Consider the following 22,076-nt stretch of genomic DNA (forward strand, 5'->3'; position numbering starts at 1 on the left):
CTCATGGGGCCGTATCGCAACTCCGTCGTCAAAGCATCTCGATGGTGCAGGCGAAAAAGAATATCATATCTCTCTCTCTCTTTCTACTAGTCCAATTTTGAAACTGAATAGTGACAAGACTTTCAGAAAATAGAGAATGTGAGTCAACATGATATTTTTTTCCCACATTGCTTATAAGTATCACCCATATAACGGACTAGAATATCCACTATTTGTTCAAATTGATGTCAATAGCCTCCAAATTCCAGCAAAATTGTATAAAAACAATTGTGGCGATATACCAGTCTCGGAGGTCGATTATACAAAACATTGGTGTCTACTAAGGACATGAAATTTCAATATCAAATGATCACCGACACGGATACCATCAGGCAATATAATTTGCTTTGAGAATTGCTGTGAAATACTGAACGATATGCTGTTAAGAGTGAGAGAGAGAGAAAATTTTCATTTGTCGACCGTCAATCACAGATTATGATACAGTAATAATAATGTATCGATGTTTAAAGAAATTACTTTGTTGCTTTATGCAATCCAGACCTGTTGTATTACAGGTTGTTTGTGTTTGCTGCCATGTGGTCTCTTGGTGCTTTATTGGAGCTGCCGGACCGTGAAAAAGTGCAAACGTTTCTGTACGATCTCCAGAAGCAATACTCAAGTTTGAACCTTCCTACTATCGATCAAGGTTGGTATCAGTTTACCAAGCATATATATAAATAGCTACCTAATCACATTTGGTGTGATTTTCCATAGAAAAGGAACAGACAATTTTCGAATTCGTTGTGAACGATAAAGGAGAATGGGAACATTGGTCTGTCCGTGTGCCCGCATACGAATATCCTGTCGACAGCGTTCCAGACTATCTATCGATTCTCGTTCCCAACGTAGACAACGTGCGCATGGATTTTTTGATGCACACAATCATGAAACAGGTGATGAATTACTTGTCAATGGAAATGAGGCAATGTGGATGGTCGCCTTCATTTCTTCCACGTTTTCGACAGGAAAAAGCAGTGCTTCTTATCGGAGAGCAAGGCACCGCGAAAACCGTTATGATCAAGAGCTACATGAACATTCAGTACAATCCGGAAGTTCATATGACCAAATCTTTGAACTTTTCATCGGCTACTACTCCTCTCATGTTTCAGGTATGTTGCATTCAAGCTGCTGAAGTGGTGAGGTGAATCACACGGATAAGTCTCGCCCAGTGTATTTTCTATGGAATTATTCCTAGTTATAGCATACCGTACTTCGATAAATCTAGAATTGAAGATACTATCAAAAGCTATATACAAATATTTCTCCAACAGTTTGCCTTGTAAGTTTGTTGACTTCTTCATACCTGCTAGAAATGTACACTCCCATGACCCAAGATTATCGTCATGGGAAAATGTCTACCTATCCTCACCCAATAGCAATTTAGCTAAGAGATCTATCGACTACTCAGGACCTATCATCTGGAATGCATCATCACAACATATCCGTGAATTGCCTTTTATGATAGACTTAAAAAGGGACTACTAATTACCTCTTGTTGTCATACTAACACTGATGCCCCCCTCGCCCAGGCGTATACAAGTCTCTTACCAAAACTACCGCCCGCAACTATGCTTCTTCGCTGTATTTTTCACTTGTAATTTAATTTCATGTGCTCAGAAAACAGTGGAGAGTTACGTCGATAAAAGAGTGGGAACGACGTTCGGACCCCCGGCAGGAAAGAAGATGACTGTGTTCGTGGATGACATCAACATGCCGGTCATTAACGAATGGGGGGATCAAATCACAAACGAAATAGTCAGGCAGCTGATGGAGAACAAGGGATTTTTCAAGTAAGAGATCAGTACCGATCCATGAAGTACTAAAGTAGAATCATGTGTTGTAGGCTACTGTTTTGCTATGTGTCACGACTGCTGTGTGTTAGTCACGCCCCCCGGACAATAGTAAAAAAGTTCGCGCCCCCCTTATTGTCATATAGAAAACTATTAAAATGAGCCACCAGAATGTTTGCAATCCCAACGCATAGTTTGATGGCATTGGAAGGTTATGGCTGATGAGAGACTTATCAAATATGAAATTCATATCATACATGGAGCAGGGGTGGGAAACATCTACAGTCGGTGGGTCGGATATGGCACAATGAAGTACTTGGCGGGCCGGATTCCTGAATCAATACATTAATCGCAGATTTATCCACCTATACAAGGAATAAATCGTATTTAATGTAAAGTTTAAGTTTCAAACGTAGAGACCATAAACAATATTCAATGAATTTATTAATGTACTGTACTCTAATAGCTGTTGAAGTCAAAGACATCTGTGGTCGCTCAAAGGTTTCAACAAGTTCTTCGACCTCTGGCGGCATGTCGGACGTAGAAACCCTTGGTAAAGACATCATGTGAACATCAGTTCGATTGGACTGTAGCTTTGTCTTGTCAATATTCATGGCAGAAAATGTTTGACTGCACATTTATGGACCTACGGGGCACATTATCCGAAAGTGTGTCTGGGAAAAGCGAAAAATTTTCACTTGAATATTTTGCCAAAAATAGTCTAGTGCAATGGTAGCATGTCGCATTTATATATTTTAGCAATTTTATTGTCTCATCTCTTCTGTTACCCCACTTGGACTTAGCTCAAACGTACCTGAACATAAACGAAATTAAAAACCAAAACTGATTCCTAGTTCAAGAAACATCGTGTTTCTCTCAGTCCGCTTCACGCCCCCCAGTTTGAGAACCACTGCTCTATACCATATATACAAACAGAAACTAGTTTCTTGAATACTTTCAGACATTTTCATTTCATTCAACCACTTGAAGTCGTTTTTAATAGATTTTGTGTGTTACTTCAGCTTGAGTAGCATTATCGACTGCGTCAACCACTTCTTTTTAAACCGGTCCCACTGATTTGATTACGTTTTTATAGTGAAGCGAACTTGACTGGAATTGTCGCTGTAAATTGATGTTGTTCTTTGTCAGTTTGGATAAACCCGGAGATTTCACTAATATCGTCGACATCCAATTTGTGGCTGCCATGATTCAGCCTGGAGGCGGTAGAAACGACATTCCGCAACGTCTGAAGCGTCAGTTCGCCATTTTCAACAGCACTCTGCCTTCCGACGCTTCAATCGATAAGATTTTCTCGACCATCGGCTGTGGATATTTCTGCCAAGTAACGGCAAACTTTGCCGCGGTCTTCCGATAAATAGTAATGAATTCTGTGTTGAATTCTAGGAACGTGGCTTTCCCGAAGAAGTTGTTTCATTGACGGCGACATTGGTGTCCGCCACACGGCGTTTGTGGCAGCTGACGAAAGCTAAAATGCTGCCGACTCCTGCCAAGTTTCATTACGTGTTCAACTTACGAGACCTAAGCAGAATCTGGCAGGTAAGGAATGACCCAAGACCTTCGTCGCATGACAAATTTTACTGTTCCTCTAGACCAGGGGTGGGCAAACTACGGCCCGCGGGCCGCATGCGGCCCTCCACACCGTTCTGTGCGGCCCGCGAGAGTCTTAAGAAAATTATAAAAATATTGATAAAATGCCTACTAAAAATTGAATTAATGCTGGGACTTGATTATATTTTCCTTAGTGTATTTCACCATGATAATTCTAAGGCAGTGATTTTCAAACTGGGGGCGCACACTCCTTAGGGTGTTAAATCATCTGAAAATAGGCACGAAGCTGAGCTCGACTTGAAAAAAATTTTCGCGCTTCGCGCGATCAATGTCGCATTCATGGTTGTTATTCTGTATGTGTAGTCTGAATTTCATATTTAAAAAACTCTCATCCACAGTCGTAACCTTCTATGCCAGGGGTGGGCAACATACGGCCCGCGAAGGGATTTTGTCCGGCCCGCGGACAGTTTTTGGTCTTACATGATAATGTGGCCCGCCGGCCCCAGTCTTCCGAAATTCCCCACTACTTGCTCACATACATTTTAGTGATTGTATGTTTTTATACACATGTATGCACAGCGAGCGAGGGTGGAGCTTATGCGTAAGTTTGTCAAAGCCAGAAGACTTGCATTATCCGCATTTACGATGTACTGAACCCTAATGTCATTTGTGGTAATAATGGTGTTTGTCGACGACAATGGTCATTTACACCAGGCCGATATTTCTTATTTTTGATTCCGTAACCGTCGACTTGTAGCACGGCGCACACTTATAGACTTTTGTAAGACACCGATTATGCCAGGTGTCGCCAACTGAAAACGGGTCGCGGGCCAATTTCAAATTTCGAGGCCGCGGCCCGCATGAATTCAATATCGAGATAGACAGGCCGCCCAGTTTAACAACCACGCTATCTCGTCACCTACTTAATCCTAATGCATTGATATCTTGGTAAATTTGGGGTACCGGGCTTATTGAACGGCTGGAAATCTTGATGAAGGATTGCACCGTGTGTTGATTGATCAGAGAGAAGCAAACATGGTGGTACCTGTATGACGGGGGTGGTACCTGTATGACAGGGGTGGCCAACCTGCGGCCGTAGAAGCAAATTTGTGCGGCCGTGGACACGTAATTCAATTAGTAGGTGTTGGCGGCCGTCGACGTGGAATTTACGAATTTACGAATTACGAATTGACTCCCGATTTCTTGAAAGATTTTAATTATTCTTGAAAGTTTCTTCACGCAGCGCGCGATTCAATGCGACTTTATTTTTTGATTTTAATATAGTTGCGCACTTTGCAATCAGAGCCCCACAGTACAGTTGCGAACAGATGCGCCACATATAGAAATACCAACTCGGAATCGTGTTCTCCTCACTATACCGACAATCCTGACGGGAGGTCAAGACATGCAAAGAGCAGCATGCAACAAAGTGACTAATAATAATTGGCCTGCCCTGACCGACCCTCCACCAACTCTACCGGTGAATCTGATCACATGGGATGAGAAATGATATGAAGAACTACTAATTTTCATGACGAAATTCATGAATGAATCTGAAAAAATTTTCGCGCTTGGCGCGACTATAAACAGCCTACATTATTTAATAGATTAGTACGGAGTGCGCTGGAAATGGACATAGACACTTTAACATGAGTATTTGGCGCCCTGCTAGTTCATTACGACTATTCCCTGGAATGCGGCCGTAGGCTACATGAGTAGTCGAAATGCGGCCGTGACTGACAAAAAGATTGGCCACCCCTGCTGTATGAGAGTGCTGTTCTCAAATCCACATTGTCTTCGTCATTATTGGCGAGAAATGGCTTTGAAGTTGCATTGCTGTCGTTAAAATACATTCATAAAATACGATTTCTTCCTTGTATACGTGGATAAATGGGCGAATAATGTATCGATTCAGCAATCCGGCCCGCCACGTACTCAATTTTTCTATATCCGGCCCGCCGACTTGGAGAAGTTGCCCGCCCCTGTTCTATGCCATGAAACTATACATTAGGTTTGCTAGCATCGGTTGCATTTTGTGATATGACGATAAGGGGAGTGCGAACTCTTTTACCATCATAAGGGAGTGGGTTGGCGTGTCTTAAAATGTTTTGAGGACCACTGTACTAAGGTGGATACTTCCTATATCATTTTTTATGTTTAATTGCTGGTGCGACATCCCGATGTCAAGGCCCCGCAAGTTTAAAGGTTTCAACTTTTAAACATCACAGAAATATTAGACGATATTGACATAATTTGGATCATTAGTGTGATTTCAGATTGGCCAATGCAGTTTTAATTATTTCAGTGATGTGCTTAAAGTAGATTCGTTCTATGTATGCGCGGAATTGGGGTATTTATATTTTATCTACACACAGTAGAAGCGTATTTGAAGCCAACATGGTTATGATGCTGTCAGAATTGTGTGTCCTGGAACTGATCCGGAAGTGGAATTAGGAAATCTATGAACGGATCGCTAGTCACAGATTTAAATTTCAATCCTGTAGTATAAGAATCGGGACAACCTACTTTCATCTCTATAGTTTGGACAAATTTGTTATTGAGGTCGACCAGCCTATGAAATCTCGCCGCTGTTTCTGACGCGTCTACGATATCTTCAAAGCAATGTTCAGACTGTTTTAAATAAGCATATCTCCTTGTCCTCACTATATAATCAAATACCAGTATTGCTTTTTGGTTTATAATCCCAATTTTATATAGTGCGGCCCGCGTATGGATTCAGATATTGAATGCGGCCCGCGAGCTCAAAAGTTTGCCCATCCCTGCTCTAGACTCTTTGTGCCTGTGTCTATGATCGTTTCACTTTAGACCAATAAATAAGAGACTTTATCATTGCTGAAAGTCAAATATTCATCCATCCATGCCTTTTAAAAATGTGTGTGCTACTGACGTTACCTATTTTCAAACAAATATCATTCCTACTGGTAGTCTAGCCAGATAATTATGAATTTGTGTGAATAATCAGTAAGTTCTTGACAATTAGGTTAATTTTATGAATTCTCTTGCAGTATAACATTTTGACCAATATTTTTCTATAAAAACAACTATCATTGTAGTTTGGCAAGCTAGTACGGCAGTTGATACCAGTTATAATTTATAGGTCTATCTACTGAATCCAATATGTGTATGATAAGCTGAGGTGTGCTAAAATGTTTTCTTTTGAGGATTTCTTTCACTTTTAGGGCATGTTAAAAGTCGTGGCGGAAGTGGCTTGCAGTCAAAAAGTTCTTCTCCTGTTGTGGAAACACGAGTGTACGCGAGTGATTGCCGATAGATTCGTCAATGCGCAGGACACAGTCTGGTTCGAGAAGACTCTGAAAAATGTGAGACGCGCAAAAGGCGGTATTGCTGTGACTGCTTCCGTTAATCCCGATACGTTACATGCAGGTTAGCGCAGACGCACTCGGTGCCGAATTAGCAGCTCATCTGGCGGATCAACCGTACCTGGTTGATTTTATGAGAGACGCTCCAGAAATTACCGGTACGTTAATACAGTAGCATTATCCTTTTTCGAATTTGATGCCACTGTGAATTTTCAATGTACTATAGGCAGCAATGGCTAGTAATGGAGTTCTTCTACTTATTTGGAATATTGAAGTACTGATTGCCTATTTGTACTACTTATGCACCACTTCCACACTGCTTTCATTTCTGCTTGGCGGTTTTTGAAGCATTTTGGATTTTGTAATCTCCTTTTTTGCTATGCATTAATGTTATTTCCATCATAAAATGACTAAATTTTTTGTTTTGTGCTCTTAAACTGACCAGGTGAGGAAGAAGAGGACGCTTGCTTTGATGCGCCAAAAATCTACGAACCTATCGAGTCTCTGGAGCAATTGCAAGAACGCTTACAAATGTTTATGAATCAGTACAACGAATCTGTACGCGGGGCTGGAATGGATCTAGTGTTTTTCACGGTCTTTTATCTTGGTTAGTGAATTCCGCTCTTAAATATTTATGTCTGTGATTTTCACTCAGGATGCTATGACCCATCTGGTGAAAATATCGAGGATATTGAATACGGCGAGAGGCAATGCTTTGCTGGTCGGCGTTGGAGGTTCGGGGAAACAATCCTTGACTAGACTGGCTTCGTTTATCGCCGGATATAAGTCATTCCAGATAATATTGACAAGGTAGCATCGTATCTAAAGATTTCAAGGCACTTATATCAAATTTGAGTAGCATTGTATCTCCAGCTTGAGTTGAATTTTTGAAGTTTAATACTCAACAGATTTCGCCTACATGTACCACTTACTCAAGTGGCTGTGTTTTTCATTTATTTTTTAAAAACCGCACCTATTTGTAGCGTCGTTATTAAAGTATGTGATCCTTCGACCAAAATAACTTGTTGAAACTTCTGACTTTCATTTTCAGGCCTTCATTTTATCTTCAACTTAAAATAGTTTTGACATATCTTGGAAATCATCACTTCCACTTGTAATTGAGTAGAAATTTATGGCCTTTCATCTGCTCCTACTTAAGTACTAACACTGCTGCTTTAACCGCATCTTGTCAAACTAAGGTCCTACAACACCAGCAACTTTCTGGACGATCTAAAAGTACTTTATCGAAGCGCCGGACAGGAAGGACTCGGGATCACATTCATTTTTACTGACAACGAAGTGAAGGACGAGGCTTTTCTGGAATATCTCAACAACGTGTTGGCGTCCGGCGAAGTAAGCGTCTTGAATTGTCATCTGTAGAGATATGGGAATACACAGTATCGTGTGGTCAATAAGTATAAATATGGGTGCTGTTGTCTCAAATTCTATGTCAACCATACTTTCTATTGACATCTTTCATTCCTATATATACTTTTAGCATCAGATTGCATACTTCTGCCTGAGTAATTTCAATGAGGACTGTAGCCCTAGTCGCCTAAGCTGCAATGCTCTATGAGTTTGAAATACATTTTATTCATTGCGATTCCATGCTGCAGCTTTCCAATCTGTTCGCACGGGATGAAATGGACGAAATCACCAACGAACTGATACCCGTCATGAAGAAGGAATACCCAAAAAGACCGCCGACCAACGAGAATCTTTACGATTATTTCATCACCAGGGTCAAAAGCAATCTGCACGTTGTATTGTGCTTTTCGCCGGTAAATTGATCGCAAAACTTAGCACTAAATGTCAGTTCAACACATCGTCATCCGTGTGCGTAAATCACATATGAATTTCATGGGGGAAATTGAATATGATTTCAGTGTTTTTCGTATTATATCTTTCGTTCCACTGCGTTATTGTCCTGTTAACCGTTGGTAGATCTGATAATTTCTTATATTAGATGAAATTGATCAAATATTCAAGAGCAGTTTGACACTGAAGACCTGAGTCATTGTCATAAATTACTGGCCAATTTCAAGCATACTTGCACGGTCTTTTGAAACAAAGTTATTGTGATCTTAGTGTGAGTCTTGGGTCGAGTGTACTCCATGCATGTACGTTTTGTTTCACCCACTCCAGCGATTTTGGTCTCTATATCAGCTGTCGATGACGATCTACACCCCTTCAAACTACGCAACTTATTTCAAGGTCGGGGAGAAGTTCAGGTCCCGCTCCATGAAATTTCCGGGCCTGATATCCGGCTGCACCATCGATTGGTTCTCGAGATGGCCCAAAGACGCGTTGGTGGCGGTCGCGAAACACTTCATATCGGATTTCCAGATACAGTGCACACCGGAAATGAAACTCAGTCTTTACAATGTGATGGGTACTTTCCAGGTACAAATTTCTCTTATATATCCTTTTTGAATGGAAAAATGCAATTTTTGTTCTGTAGGATATCGTGGCGGAGACCTGTACGCAATACTTTGAACGATTTCGCCGACAGACCCATGTCACGCCGAAATCTTATTTGTCGTTTTTGGACAGCTACAAGACGGTCTATGCTGAGAAACTTGCGTTTATCGGAAATCTCGCCCAGAGAATGAATACAGGTGAGTTCATTTAACTTTAAGACGTGTGTATTTTACAGCGAAATACTCAAACTTTTGTGGATTACCCAAGTTGGTTTAGTCTACTTGCACTGCATACTCAAGTGGTTACGTTTTTACATTACTTCCGATTCTACCTAGCTGTTTTTAGACAAAACTAATTACTCAACACTTCAAAAATTGCATGAATCGAGTGGTCTGCAGTAATAAGCCCATTTAATAAGCCTGGTTTTCGCAGGACTGAACAAGCTTAACGAAGCGACAGAGTCTGTGAATCAGTTGTCCAAAGAGCTGGTGGTCAAGGAAAAAGATCTTGCCGTTGCGTCAAAAGAGGCCGACGAAGTTCTCATTACGGTCACTGCCTCTGCTACTGCTGCTGAGAAAGTGAAGGCGCAGGTACGGTAAAAGTGATAAAATTTCAAACAGTTTGATACGTGATGTTAAGCTCCATTATCTTTCAAGTACTGTGGTGCACATATTTTTTCACTTTAAAGTTGGTTACTCTGAATGTAACGGCTAGTTGTTGTTGCCATACCAAATGAACTAAATAGCCCCAGTTACCAGGGTTACCATCTGTCCTCCTGTAAGAGGATTTGTCCTCCATTTTCAGGAAATCTTTAAATAGCTTCTTGGAGGTACAGAACTGCAATATGCAATTGAATAGTATATTCATATTGAAATGAACTCAAATATTTTCGGCTGACACTCGTCAGAGGTAATCGTCAGCAACTAGCTGAGAATTGGAAAGAAAGACGCGTTGAAAGAACATTCTATATCCACAATCGTATCGCTTAATCAGGTTAATGGACTGGCACAACTGAAAAACGCCATAAATGACGCAAAATCTCTAATGTGGATGTCCGAGCTGGTCTTTTGGGACTAGGGCTGGAAAATGACCTGTTTTTTAGTCAAGACCGCAGCAGTACTATTATAAAGTAGGTCACTCGGGAGTCGAGTCGGTAAAACAGCTTTTTTTTGTCAACACAACAGTAAATATGGTGACCCTACCCAGTGCCATGGTTTATTTATTTATATTTGAAATTGCACTATTTGTTATGTCAATAATCATTTTGTCTTTGTCGCGAAGATTCAAACTACAATTTCGAAAATAATCACCATCGATTACCTTCTAAAAGTGACCAAATCGACTTTTTGAAAATACTTACTTGAGTGCTTTTCAGACCTTCATTTTCGACTTATACTTCAAGCAGTTCTGATATATTGAAAATCGCTATCATAAATTTGCGGCGATACCCCTACTTCTTCTTGAGCACCCCACATTGAGTAATATGATCACCTCTGGTTGCTGTTGATAATTTCTGAATTACGCTCCTAGGTGCAAAAAGTGAAGGACAAAGCGCAAGGTGTTGCCGATGTCATTAGCGCCGATAAAGCCATTGCAGAAACGAAACTGGAAGCCGCCAAGCCGGCATTGAAAGCTGCCGAGGAGGCTTTGCAGGTTTGCCTCAATCGCTGTCAGGCTTTATTTGAGATATATCACGTTTGTTGACAATACAGACCATAAAACCTTCGGATATTGCGACCGTGCGGAAATTAGGAAAACCGCCTCATTTGATCATGAGAATTATGGACTGTGTCTTGATATTAATGCAGGTGAGTGAGGTGGTTGTGGTCGTGAATATCATACTGTATATTCAAGTATTTTTAGATAGCCCACTAAGCCTATTTCCTTCCAGTGATGCTGTGTTCATGACTCAGACTCTTGGACTGACCCCATCTTTTCACGATATTTTAGTGTGATAACACAGTTAACACAGTGCCTGAGCAGAGCAATGGCGTTGTTACACTTTCAGATTGTACCGGTACTTAGATACTCTACTATATGAATGCCATGCTCAAGTCCTTGTCTTACCTTGTTCTGTTGGAAACTACGTATTACTGTATCACTTCTTTTGCATGTCTATCCAGTTTTTTTCGTCAAACGTCCATACATCGAACAGATAGAAATGCCTGAACGGGCCCTTGCTCAGCAACATTGAACCTAATTTACACTTAACTACTTCAAACTGAGAACCCATAATATGAGGTACATGGCTATCAAACGCTGCCGGTATTGAGACCTGTATTCTGGAGCAGTTTTCGTGAATGTAACAAATGATTATGCTTCATTCCAGAGGAAACTGAACAAGGTGGAGGTAGACCCGGACAGACCTTGCATCAAACCGTCTTGGAACGAAGCGCAGAAACTGCTCAACGATTCAAAGTTTTTGACTCTGCTACTAGACTTTCCAAAGGCATACCTCTTGCTTTCAGTCAGCTGTAATCTAAACAATTTTCACAGTGTTTTGTATTCCGTGTAGGACAGCATTACAGCTGAAACAGTAGATCTGATGGAACCGTACCTTCGCCAAGAGGATTATACTTTTGAGAGCGCCAAGAAAGTGTGCGGCAATGTAGCAGGATTATGCTCATGGACTGAAGCGATGGCTACGTTCTATGGTATCAACAGAGAAGTGTTGCCGTTGAAGGTATTTTGAAAGTCTTTTACACTTCGTGAACGCCTGTAATTGTATTTGCCGATAGACATGTAATTTTCAGTAATGAAGTGCCTTTTCGATGGTGTGATGCTGATACTGTTCGCTTTTTAAAATTAGGATTTGATTAAGCTATAGTGATTGAATGCAAGAATGGTAGGAATCTCATGAGTGCAATCGTCATAACAAACAGCGGATGTAAACCATGTATCATTTTACACAGAGCATAAGTTAGAAAATAGCACTTCGTCGCCATGCTTCCAACAATTTCTTTCTTTTTACCACTTACATCGTACTTTCGGGCCACTCGTTTATACATATATATAAACTAGTTTTCTCTTGACTTGAAGATCATCTTGGAGGTACAGAACTTCAATATGCAATTGTATAGTATATTCATATTGAAGTGGACCCGAATATTTTTAGCTGACACTCTCCAGCGGTAATCATCAGCAAGTAGTGGAGAATTGGAAAGAAAATTGTATATCAACAATCGAATCACAAAATATGACGTCATTGGCATTAAATTTCAAATAATCGAGGCGAAGAGAGGGCTCAAGCTCAATGTACCATTTTTAGATGGTTAACTAACTCCTATAGGCCCACAGACTTGATTGGCGTATTGTGATAAAGTTTGACTCCGAAGAACCCAAATAAAAGTTTGAACGGCTGCTCTCGACATTTGGAAATCTGTCGTCCCGATAATATTTTGCGAAAATAGGATTACCCAAACATTTGTTGCTGAAAATATTACCGTTCATTTCGATATGAATATACTTTCAATTACATGTCATTTCTGGCATAACTTCCACATCAATGGATGTTTTGACCACTGCCTATTATGACAGTGATCTGGCAATTATCGACAAGTTCGATATCTTGACACCAATTTGAATGTATCGACAACATATTATCAATAATCATTTATTGAAACTAATTACTTGAATAGTTTTCATACTTTTTATTTTATACTTCCGCAGTCTTAACATGTCTCGGAAATTGCTATATCCACTTGTAATTTAGTAGAAATTCACGACTTTACTTCGCCTTCCACTCGGGGTACCAACGTTGACTTTAACCACTCCTGCTTACGTGTAGTATTCAACAGGCCAATCTTGTGATACAAGAACGGCGACTCGGCGTCGCTATGGAAGATCTGGCCAACGCCCAACAAATGCTAGACGAGAAACAGGCCGAACTCGACAAAGTCCAAGCGGTGTATGACGCGGCGATGACAAACAAACAAAACCTAATCGACGACGCCGAAGCTTGCAAGAGAAAAATGAACAACGCCAAGACCCTGATCAACGGGCTGGGCGGTGAAAAGATCAGGTGGACGGAAGCCAGCAAAAGATTTCAGCAGGTGCGGAGAGAGTTTTGAATATTTGCAAGCTAATCGTGACTAATAGGGTTACCATATCTCCCAAATGTCCTCCTTACTGGTAATGCCCCCCAAAAAACACGAACGACGCGAAATGTTGCCCGAACTCACAAGAGATGGGTATATCGGGAGTCAAGTCGGAAAAATGACCTTTTCGATTTTTTAAAATTTTTTATTCAACTCATCAGCTAATATAAGATAATTTCAAGTGTCGAGTTTGGAAAATGACCATTTTTTTAGTCAATTCAAGGAAATTAGTTGTATAAATTTGAAAATACCCGTTTTCCCGTCCGCTATTGTAGCTTTTGCAGCCTGTGTAAGTGACCTCTTTTCTGGACCTCAAAATATAACCTTAGTGACTAGTGATTCGATGCACTAATCATGACCGCGTAGGAGTATGGATAATGTGGAAAATTCAGGTATATATCTTTTATACGACCAAAAAATAATAATTCCAGTTATACATCACACAAATACTACTTAGTCCTCTATTTTACCAGACCACGACCTGATATCGTTCTCGCCTTCCGACACATGTCACCTTATTTTTATCACCTGTCTTTTATATTATCCTTTTTTACCTTTCATTCAGTGTGCATGCCTCCCTTCTTTATATCGCCTAGGCCAGGGGAGTGTCTGATATCGAAGACTACTCCAAGTCGTTTCGACACCTTCCTATCTTTCATTGTATCGCAGTCTTGTGGTGTATTGAGAGGATGAATTATTAGCAATAAATTGAATTGAATTGAATTGAACAAACATAACTTGATATGTTTACGACCATACCTATTTCATTGGCCTTTTGATGCTGTGATAAGATCAATTTAGATTTCAAGGCTTCCATGTTGGGTAAAAAGCATCAAAACTATAATTCTCGTTGGTAATATAACTCTTGGTGGAAAATAGTCCATAATTGTGGTTCTTGACAAAATCTTCTCATCACTCGACTCCAATTGTGACAAATGATACTCCTTTCGGATACAAGTACTCATATCTTTGTGCCCAACCCTACTCGTGACGTTTGCAATGTTGTAGGAAATCAACAATCTGATCGGGGACGTGCTGCTGTGCTGCGGCTTCCTGTCGTATTCGGGACCTTTTAATCAGGAATTTCGTACTCAGCTGGTCAATTCGTGGAAGAAGGAGTTGCGTAAGAATAAGGTTCTGTTTTCCGAGGTGGGTTTTTGCCAATCGTTTCTGACCTATTGGTTTTCGTTACTTGTTTATTTCCTTTTCTGTATCTTATCTCAAACCATTGTAGCATATTCCTGGCATGTTCAATGTCATCTTCAGAGGGGTCACAAAGTTACTTTTTCTCGGTTTTCTAGGCTCCATTAGGTTTAACCTACTTTCACAACTTAATCAAGTGATTATCTTTTATTACTACTTCCACCTTCACTTACCAGTTTTTCTAATTAAGTAGAAAAACACAAAGTAGTTTTGGGCTTGGTGTGCATGACTTGGTGTGCACGAATTTGCCAGTAGCCACTGTATCATGATAAAAGAATATGATTTCGAAAATGGTTCCATTTCTTAGTCATCTGTCCTTATGCATTGCCATGAAGATACATCTTGCAATTTTGAAACTGACCCCCTTCAATTTACTATAAAAGCAGGCACCTCTTCGACCAAATCTACTTTTTTAAAACTACCTTTACATAGGCTTGAGTACTTTTCAAACATTTTAATCTTCTATTTAAAGTACTTTTAGCATATCCTAGAAATCGAAACTTCCAATGCCGTAGCAATGCTGACTACATTGAACATCTCGTTTCATTTTGAACAATTCCAAACTAGTTGGGATTGTCCATAGAGAAAGATAGATCTACCACATACATGACCTATTAGATATATGTCTTCTGATTACGTTGATCATCATTATCATTTTATCGCCTTCACACTGAATCTCATTTATTGCAAAGCATTTCTTTGCAGTTGCATCTATGTTTAGTTCTTATTGATGTATATTCCGTTACTAGGTATCAAGGTTGTGCATCGGCATCGAATTCTTCATATCTCTACCATTCTCATCATTCGCGTATCATTCATGCAGCATATCGTGACAAAGACATTCCATGTAGTTGTTTGTAGTTTCATTGATCGTTTCTCTCTATCGCTGATTACCCGTCGAAAATTTTTTGCAGAGTATCAACATCACTTCAATGCTTGTTGACAACGCGACGATCAACGAATGGAATTTGCAGGTTTGCCTTTTGTCTGATAATGCGGCATTTATATCAAAAGTGCCTGGGTGGTTATCATTCCGAAAAGGACAGATGGACTAGAAATATATTTGTCTCCGCTAATATACAGGTTGATACTAGGTGTCAAGAAAAGATTTTGCCAATCGATAAAGTCTCCATACTTCATTTGACAAGTTGCCTAGTTTAATTACATTGATTTTTAAGTGATCATATTACACAAGATGTTAATGCTGGTTCTGTATGGTAATACAGATAGACATACAAATTATAGGATCATCACACTGGATCTCAAAGTATGAAACTTCAAAGTCTTATGAGCCGTCACCCCTATAACACTAAGTACATTTTAGGGACTGCCTAGCGATGATCTGTCAGTTCAAAATGGCATCATTGTGACGAAAGCGTTGCGATATCCGTTGGTGATTGATCCACAAACGCAAGGCAAAACTTGGATTAAGAACAGGGAAGAAAAGAACGAATTACAGGTGCAATCGATTATTCCTTTTCATCCCATCCAGCAGAAGAGATATTTGGTGACAGAGTATTTCTATTTTAACTGGAGTTGCTCGACTTGAACTGTGTGGAATATCGAATGACTTTGAATGCTTCAAATCAGTCTGTTGTTCACTTGTGACGTCAGTTGCACATAATATACCTGGCCGATATCTGTGAATAATTATTATTAATATTATATTATATAACTATTCCTTTCTCAAATATGGTAACCATTTACACGCACTACTTATTACTGAAGTGATTTTGTTGTCCCAACCGGTTTCATTTCGAACCATTTTTTTATGTTTCCAAGCTTACCTTTTCCTTTTTTTGAAATAAAATTCTTAAGAAACCGACTGTTCATATTTGAACTTGAGTAGAAAATTTCGCAATTTCTTTAATTTGAGTAGCATGAATAATTTTCCGGTATCTCTCAATCTCGAATATGGCAACACTATATTACAGGCAACGACTCTCAACCATAAGTATTTCCGCACGCATTTGGAAGATTCCCTCTCTCTGGGAAGACCTCTGCTCATTGAAGACGTAGGCGAGGAGATCGATCCTGTTTTAGACAACGTCTTGGAGAAAAACTTCATCAAGTCCGGCTCTTCGTTCAAAGTAACTTTTCATCCCAATCACTTTCTCTGTCGTAACCCTAATTTTCACCACTTCTTCAAAACAGAAGTTGTCCGTAATGAAGTAATTCTACGTTATCGGAGTAATCAAAAGTTTTAAGGCTACTCCCACGTCAGTTTGACCACGCAAAACTATTCACTTTTCAGACTTAGATATTGTAATGTCAAAAGTAGTTATTGAGTATGTTTGTATCAACTTTACAAGTGAATTTAACATATACCGACTGGGCAAAATAATCCCAACTACATTTTACACCTTATATTTTGATAAGTGGAAGGTAGTTTTGACAGTCAAATTGTCATAAGAGACGCGCAAAATAGCCACTGTATCATGGTATCTGAATATATTTACAACGATTGTGCCCATTTATACTGGTCACTAGTATTTTGCGGTTATCGTAACGATGTATCGTGCAATTTCGAAAGTAATCGCCTCCAATTAACCACTACAAGTATGCGAATCCCCTTTGGAACTTCTTACTTCGGTGCTTTTCAGGCTTGTAATTTCTATTTCCGCTTTAAGTAGTTTTGACATCTCATTGAAATTGGTACTTCTACTTGCAGGAATTTATGATGTTACATACTCTACTCAAGTATTTTACTACCATTACCACTTCTGCCTAAATAACAGGTGAAACTCGGTGACAAAGAAGTCGACGTACAGAAGGGTTTCCGCATGTACATCAGCACAAAGATGGCGAATCCGGCTTACACTCCGGAAGTAAGCGCTCGTACTTCCATCATCGATTTCACCGTGACGGTACGCGGACTCGAAGACCAGCTACTCGCCAGGGTTATAGTCACTGAGAAACAGGTACGGTAAAAGGCAGAGTGTTGGTTCTATGCGGTTATTATCTTCTTATGATCTGACTCCAAAACGTTGCTTGTGTATGCCGTCGCATATTATTCCTCGATTGACCCGGCTCTGTGTTCGTACTCTACATACCTCAACGGTCTCTCTTGGACACCAAGACCACACAGATTGTTGTTGTTTTTGGAACAGTGTTTCTCAAACTGGGGGGCCGTCAAAGCCTCTGAATGGGGGCGCGAAGCCGCAGTTAACTAGTAACATTTTCGTGCTCAGCGCGATTTACCCTCATTTTATGGTTGTTGCTTTGCATATTGTCCAAATATCGTCTTCCAGAATTCTCTCATCAACAGCCATGACCTTCAATGCCATCAAACTATCCGTTGGGATTGTAGGCATACTGATAAAGGGGGGCGTCTCGAAAAAAGTTGAGAGCCACTATTTTAGAACAACACATATCTATTTCACACAAATACAAATGTATTAACCACATAGCACTTTTTATCAATGTACACAAAATCTCATCGCTATGTCAAACCTCTTCGGGATATATTGCGTAATATACCTGCCTGTGAAGATACCCATGAAATTGTATCATAAAATCCAGGGATATATATATCCCTGATAAAATCCTGGGATCATAACATTACAAAGCAATTGTTGATCAGCATATTTATTTTCCAGGAGCTGGAGAGCGAGAGAGTGAAGTTGCTTGAGGATGTTACTGAGAACAAACGGAAAATGCAGGAGCTGGAGGACAATCTTCTCTACCGGCTGACTTCGACGGAAGGCTCTCTCGTTGAAGACGAAAGCCTGATCCAAGTCTTGCAAGTGTGTCTTTGTTGCCCTCTTTTGCTTCAACTTGATGAATTTCCGACTGGATTTATTGGCATTTGTTTTTCGTAACTTATTTAGTCTTCATTGATGCCACTTCAATATCATTATTAAATAGTCAACCATGTCTTGGTAAAATGTAGTTCACTACAATATTGTTGGTAATAATTCAACTCTCGCTTGTGATGATGTAGTTTTAGATTTTGTATCTTTATAACTTAGGGAATATTATTTGAGCAACAATAAAAGTTTTTTCATTTTCTGCCTCAGTAAGAGTTATTATAGTCGTCATTGACGTCACTTCAAATCGTTATTGAATATTCAACCTTCTCTTCTTAAAATGTAGTTTTATATTTCATATCTGCCAAGCTTTACGGATGTTATATGAAACTCGGGATAGATTGATGATTTACCTTTTTCCTGGCAAATTCTTTTTCTTTTGTTTCCTACGTTATAGACAACAAAAATTACTGCGGAAGAAGTCAGCGAAAAGCTGAACATCGCCGAGGAGACAGAGATCAAGATCAACACGGCGAGAGAGGAGTATAGGCCTGTCGCTACCCGGGGATCGATTCTCTACTTTCTCATTACCGAGATGAGTTTGGTCAACGTCATGTATCAAACGTCGCTCGCACAATTTTTGAACACGTTCGACATCAGTATCGAGAAGTAGGAACTTAAATGTGTTTGTGTGGTGGTAGCATATTTACTTGCACACTTCACATAATCATGTAAAAGAGACAGATTAATTTCATCTTTATACCCAATCTCAAATTAGAGGTTCAGGATAATCGCGTATCAATAGTTGCATACATTCTTAGTGAAAAATTTGAATGGTTAAAGCGTGTTTGGCTGCAAAGTCCGAATAGATTAATATGTCATGTCACTGGACGTAAATTCAGAATTACCCTGACAAGACACGACTTTTGCCCACTGTAATCTTGGTTTTGTCAAAAAAATCGGGATAGTAAACACTGTAGAATTTAGCTGCTGATTTTAACAATGCCTCAATGACATGCCACTATCGAATTCGATCAGCGCATGAGGCACTGATTTTACTATGTTGATGTCTTTGCCTTAACATTTGATTAATTTCCGCTATTTTTTGTTATTCGGGAGATCTCCTCGTCCGCAGTTTTAATTATGTTGTAAACTTAATAATATATTCATATTGCAATAAACTAACACATATTTGGTGATACGACTGTTGATGTAAAATGGTTCTTTTCAATTCTCTGCTGACAATTATGACTGACAGTTGTCAGTAGAAAATATTCAAGTTTATTACAATTTGAATATATTTTTTAATTGTATATCGAAGTTCTGTACCACCAAGAATCTCTTGTGACAACCTTACTTTGAAAAGGTCGCCGAAATCTCCGATACCCGCCAAACGTATCGCCAACATTATCGAATATCTGACGTATGCGGTCTTTTGCTACACTGCGAGGGGTTTTTATGAGGAGCACAAATTCCTCTTCACGCTCCTGCTGGCTCTGAAAATCGACCTGCAGTCTGGAAATCTCAACCGACAAGAATTCGAAACCCTGATCAAAGGTGAGATTACTTTGGTTGTTTGAACATGAGTCGCTAAGGATATGCATTATGAAGTGAAACCAGAGAATGTATTTTAGTTTCATAATTGAAAAAAGTATATGTATGAACTTAGTTTTTTTCAATTTTGCCATCTCAGGTGGTGCGTCGCTGGATTTGAATGCCGTGATCCCAAAACCAAAGAAATGGATTCTTGACATCACCTGGCTCAATTTGGTCCAGTTATCCGAGCTTCCGCAATTCAAACAGATCACTACACAAATATCATCCAACGATAAGTATGATTAACACATCTACGTTGATATAGGGAGGAGATTAAGATGAGTCTTGTGCAGAACTTGGAAGCAATGGTTCGACGAAGAAGCCCCGGAAGAATGCGACATACCCGACGGGTACAGCAAGTCTTTAGATGTATTCAAGAAACTGCTGCTCATTCGAAGCTGGTGCCCTGACCGCACGATGTCGATGGCGCGTTACTATATTCTGGAGTCGTTAGGGAAGCCTGTGAGTATTCCTTTGCACGATGATCGCATTTCGGTATTGTTTTTCGCCTGCACACTGGTTGTTTAGAATTCAGGCCAGTGTTGAACATATCACTTCTTTATTATTTGTATATGTTTCTTTGGAATTTTGTTATTAGCGTGTGTTAACTTACTTTCTGATTGGCAAGAGGGCTATATATGGGGTTGTCACGTTTAATGCCACGCAGAAGAGATCCAAGATCTACCTCTTCAACTAGCTGATGGTCCCACCTATTTGTAGAGTCATTAGTAGGGCAAGTTTTTGCAACTTGTTTTACAGCTTCCGGCAGCTTCCTAAATACTCAAAAGTTATGTAGCATGGTGTTATAAGCTGCTTGGAGGATTCTTATATTGCAACTTATTGGAACTTTTCTCCATTTTTTCATGCAACTTTTCTCCATTTTTTCATGCAATTTTTTGTAACATTTTCGATTTTTCATGAAACATTTTGCAAGTTTTTCGATATTTCATGCAAATATTTGCAAGTTTTTTTCGGATTTTCCATGAAATTAACTTATTACTGGAAATGTTTGGCACTATATGTAAATAGATTGCTTGATTATTACACTGTCTTTTAAATTTGAGGTCCTTTCTGATTTGACGTACATTCAGGCTAGACCGGCAAATAGTATATTTTCCCTTGGTCAATTTTTTCGGGCTATTGATTTTGTTGAAGTCGCCAACACTGAGTTTTGGTGCAATGCCTTGGGTACGGATCAGTTCGAGTATCTCATACCCTAATAATTTCAAGGAACTTGTCCATAAATGCAACTTTTTAGTGCAACTTTGTGAAAAATATATTCGACTTTTTATTGCAACTTTTGTGAAAAATAAATGCAACTTTCCACGGATTTGACTGCAACAAAAACTTGCCCTAGTCATTATTCATTCCGCGTTAGCGGCGAAGAGCCATCTTACAATTTTGATGTTAGCCATTTCAGATTAATTGCTTAAAGTATACGACCCCTCGCTATTCAGACATCTCATACTCTACTTAGACTTTAAGTAGTTTTGATATATCTTGGAAATTTGTGCTTATGCTTGTAATTGAGTGGAAATTTACAAATGTTAATTCTAATTCCACTCCAGTAGCGACACTGACTACTTTGACCAACTTTCAGTGTATGTCTGTTGCAGTTTGCCGAAGGAGTCATTCTGAATCTCGAGTCGATGTGGGAAGAGAGTAGCAGCGCGACGCCAATGGTTTGCCTGCTTTCGATGGGCTCGGATCCGACGGAAGCTATTGAAAAACTTTCGAAAAAGCACTCGCTCAGTACGTAGCTACTAGGTCTGGACATAACGATAATAATTAGAGTCGGGTACAGCGAAACTCAATGTTTTTGAGTACCAAATTTCTTTGTCTTTTAGCGCCGAGTGTTCTTTAATGTGTGCCAATTATCATTTTGATACTGTCTTCCCACGGCGGCAACAATATTTCTTTTCAGGTCTCATTTACTGTTATGAAGTCATAGTATTGGAATTTTCGACTTGAAAGTGAATACTCGAATCATTCTGGTTCTCGATTCTGCCCAGCCCGAGCTAGCAACGTGTGTAGAGTTTGAGAGGACAACACTAATTTATCGTTTGTTCAGAATGTCAAGCTATTTCCATGGGCCAAGGCCAGGAGATCCACGCGAGACGGTTGCTGCAACAAGCCATGACCGAGGGCGGATGGGTCTTGCTGCAAAATTGTCATCTCGGATTAGACTTTATGAACGAATTGCTTGAAACTGTGAGTTTGATGTAGCTGTCTATTAATGTTGATATGTGCAGTTGGACAATCTCTGTCATA

At 39.7% G+C, this 22,076-nt stretch overlaps 2 protein-coding genes across 2 annotated transcripts in view; one reads left to right on the forward strand and one right to left on the reverse strand.

The window, feature by feature from the left end:
• LOC145457722 (THAP domain-containing protein 1-like) overlaps positions 1-22,076 on the reverse strand; it is a 474,772-nt gene that overhangs the window by 318,119 nt on the left and 134,577 nt on the right. The window lies entirely within an intron of this gene.
• Positions 1-22,076, forward strand: part of LOC145457738 (dynein axonemal heavy chain 5-like) — a 57,718-nt gene that overhangs the window by 26,571 nt on the left and 9,071 nt on the right. The window contains exons 49-80 of the mRNA XM_080336015.1: positions 555-685; positions 754-932; positions 1,005-1,148; positions 1,657-1,829; positions 2,979-3,171; positions 3,234-3,386; positions 6,599-6,739; positions 6,804-6,897; positions 7,185-7,333; positions 7,395-7,549; positions 7,939-8,092; positions 8,356-8,520; positions 8,954-9,142; positions 9,201-9,357; positions 9,593-9,750; positions 10,691-10,813; positions 10,873-10,968; positions 11,490-11,609; positions 11,676-11,843; positions 12,958-13,212; positions 14,266-14,406; positions 15,375-15,434; positions 15,785-15,919; positions 16,395-16,550; positions 17,199-17,381; positions 18,060-18,206; positions 18,667-18,878; positions 19,576-19,766; positions 19,903-20,041; positions 20,099-20,267; positions 21,422-21,557; positions 21,877-22,016. Coding sequence (XP_080192141.1) covers positions 555-685; positions 754-932; positions 1,005-1,148; positions 1,657-1,829; positions 2,979-3,171; positions 3,234-3,386; positions 6,599-6,739; positions 6,804-6,897; positions 7,185-7,333; positions 7,395-7,549; positions 7,939-8,092; positions 8,356-8,520; positions 8,954-9,142; positions 9,201-9,357; positions 9,593-9,750; positions 10,691-10,813; positions 10,873-10,968; positions 11,490-11,609; positions 11,676-11,843; positions 12,958-13,212; positions 14,266-14,406; positions 15,375-15,434; positions 15,785-15,919; positions 16,395-16,550; positions 17,199-17,381; positions 18,060-18,206; positions 18,667-18,878; positions 19,576-19,766; positions 19,903-20,041; positions 20,099-20,267; positions 21,422-21,557; positions 21,877-22,016 — 4,906 coding nt within the window. The remainder of the gene's footprint in view (positions 1-554; positions 686-753; positions 933-1,004; positions 1,149-1,656; positions 1,830-2,978; positions 3,172-3,233; positions 3,387-6,598; positions 6,740-6,803; positions 6,898-7,184; positions 7,334-7,394; positions 7,550-7,938; positions 8,093-8,355; positions 8,521-8,953; positions 9,143-9,200; positions 9,358-9,592; positions 9,751-10,690; positions 10,814-10,872; positions 10,969-11,489; positions 11,610-11,675; positions 11,844-12,957; positions 13,213-14,265; positions 14,407-15,374; positions 15,435-15,784; positions 15,920-16,394; positions 16,551-17,198; positions 17,382-18,059; positions 18,207-18,666; positions 18,879-19,575; positions 19,767-19,902; positions 20,042-20,098; positions 20,268-21,421; positions 21,558-21,876; positions 22,017-22,076) is intronic.

Source organism: Botryllus schlosseri, chromosome 15 (assembly GCF_051294905.1).
Source record: "Botryllus schlosseri isolate E-star chromosome 15, Bs_hap1, whole genome shotgun sequence".
NCBI lineage: Eukaryota > Metazoa > Chordata > Ascidiacea > Stolidobranchia > Styelidae > Botryllus > Botryllus schlosseri.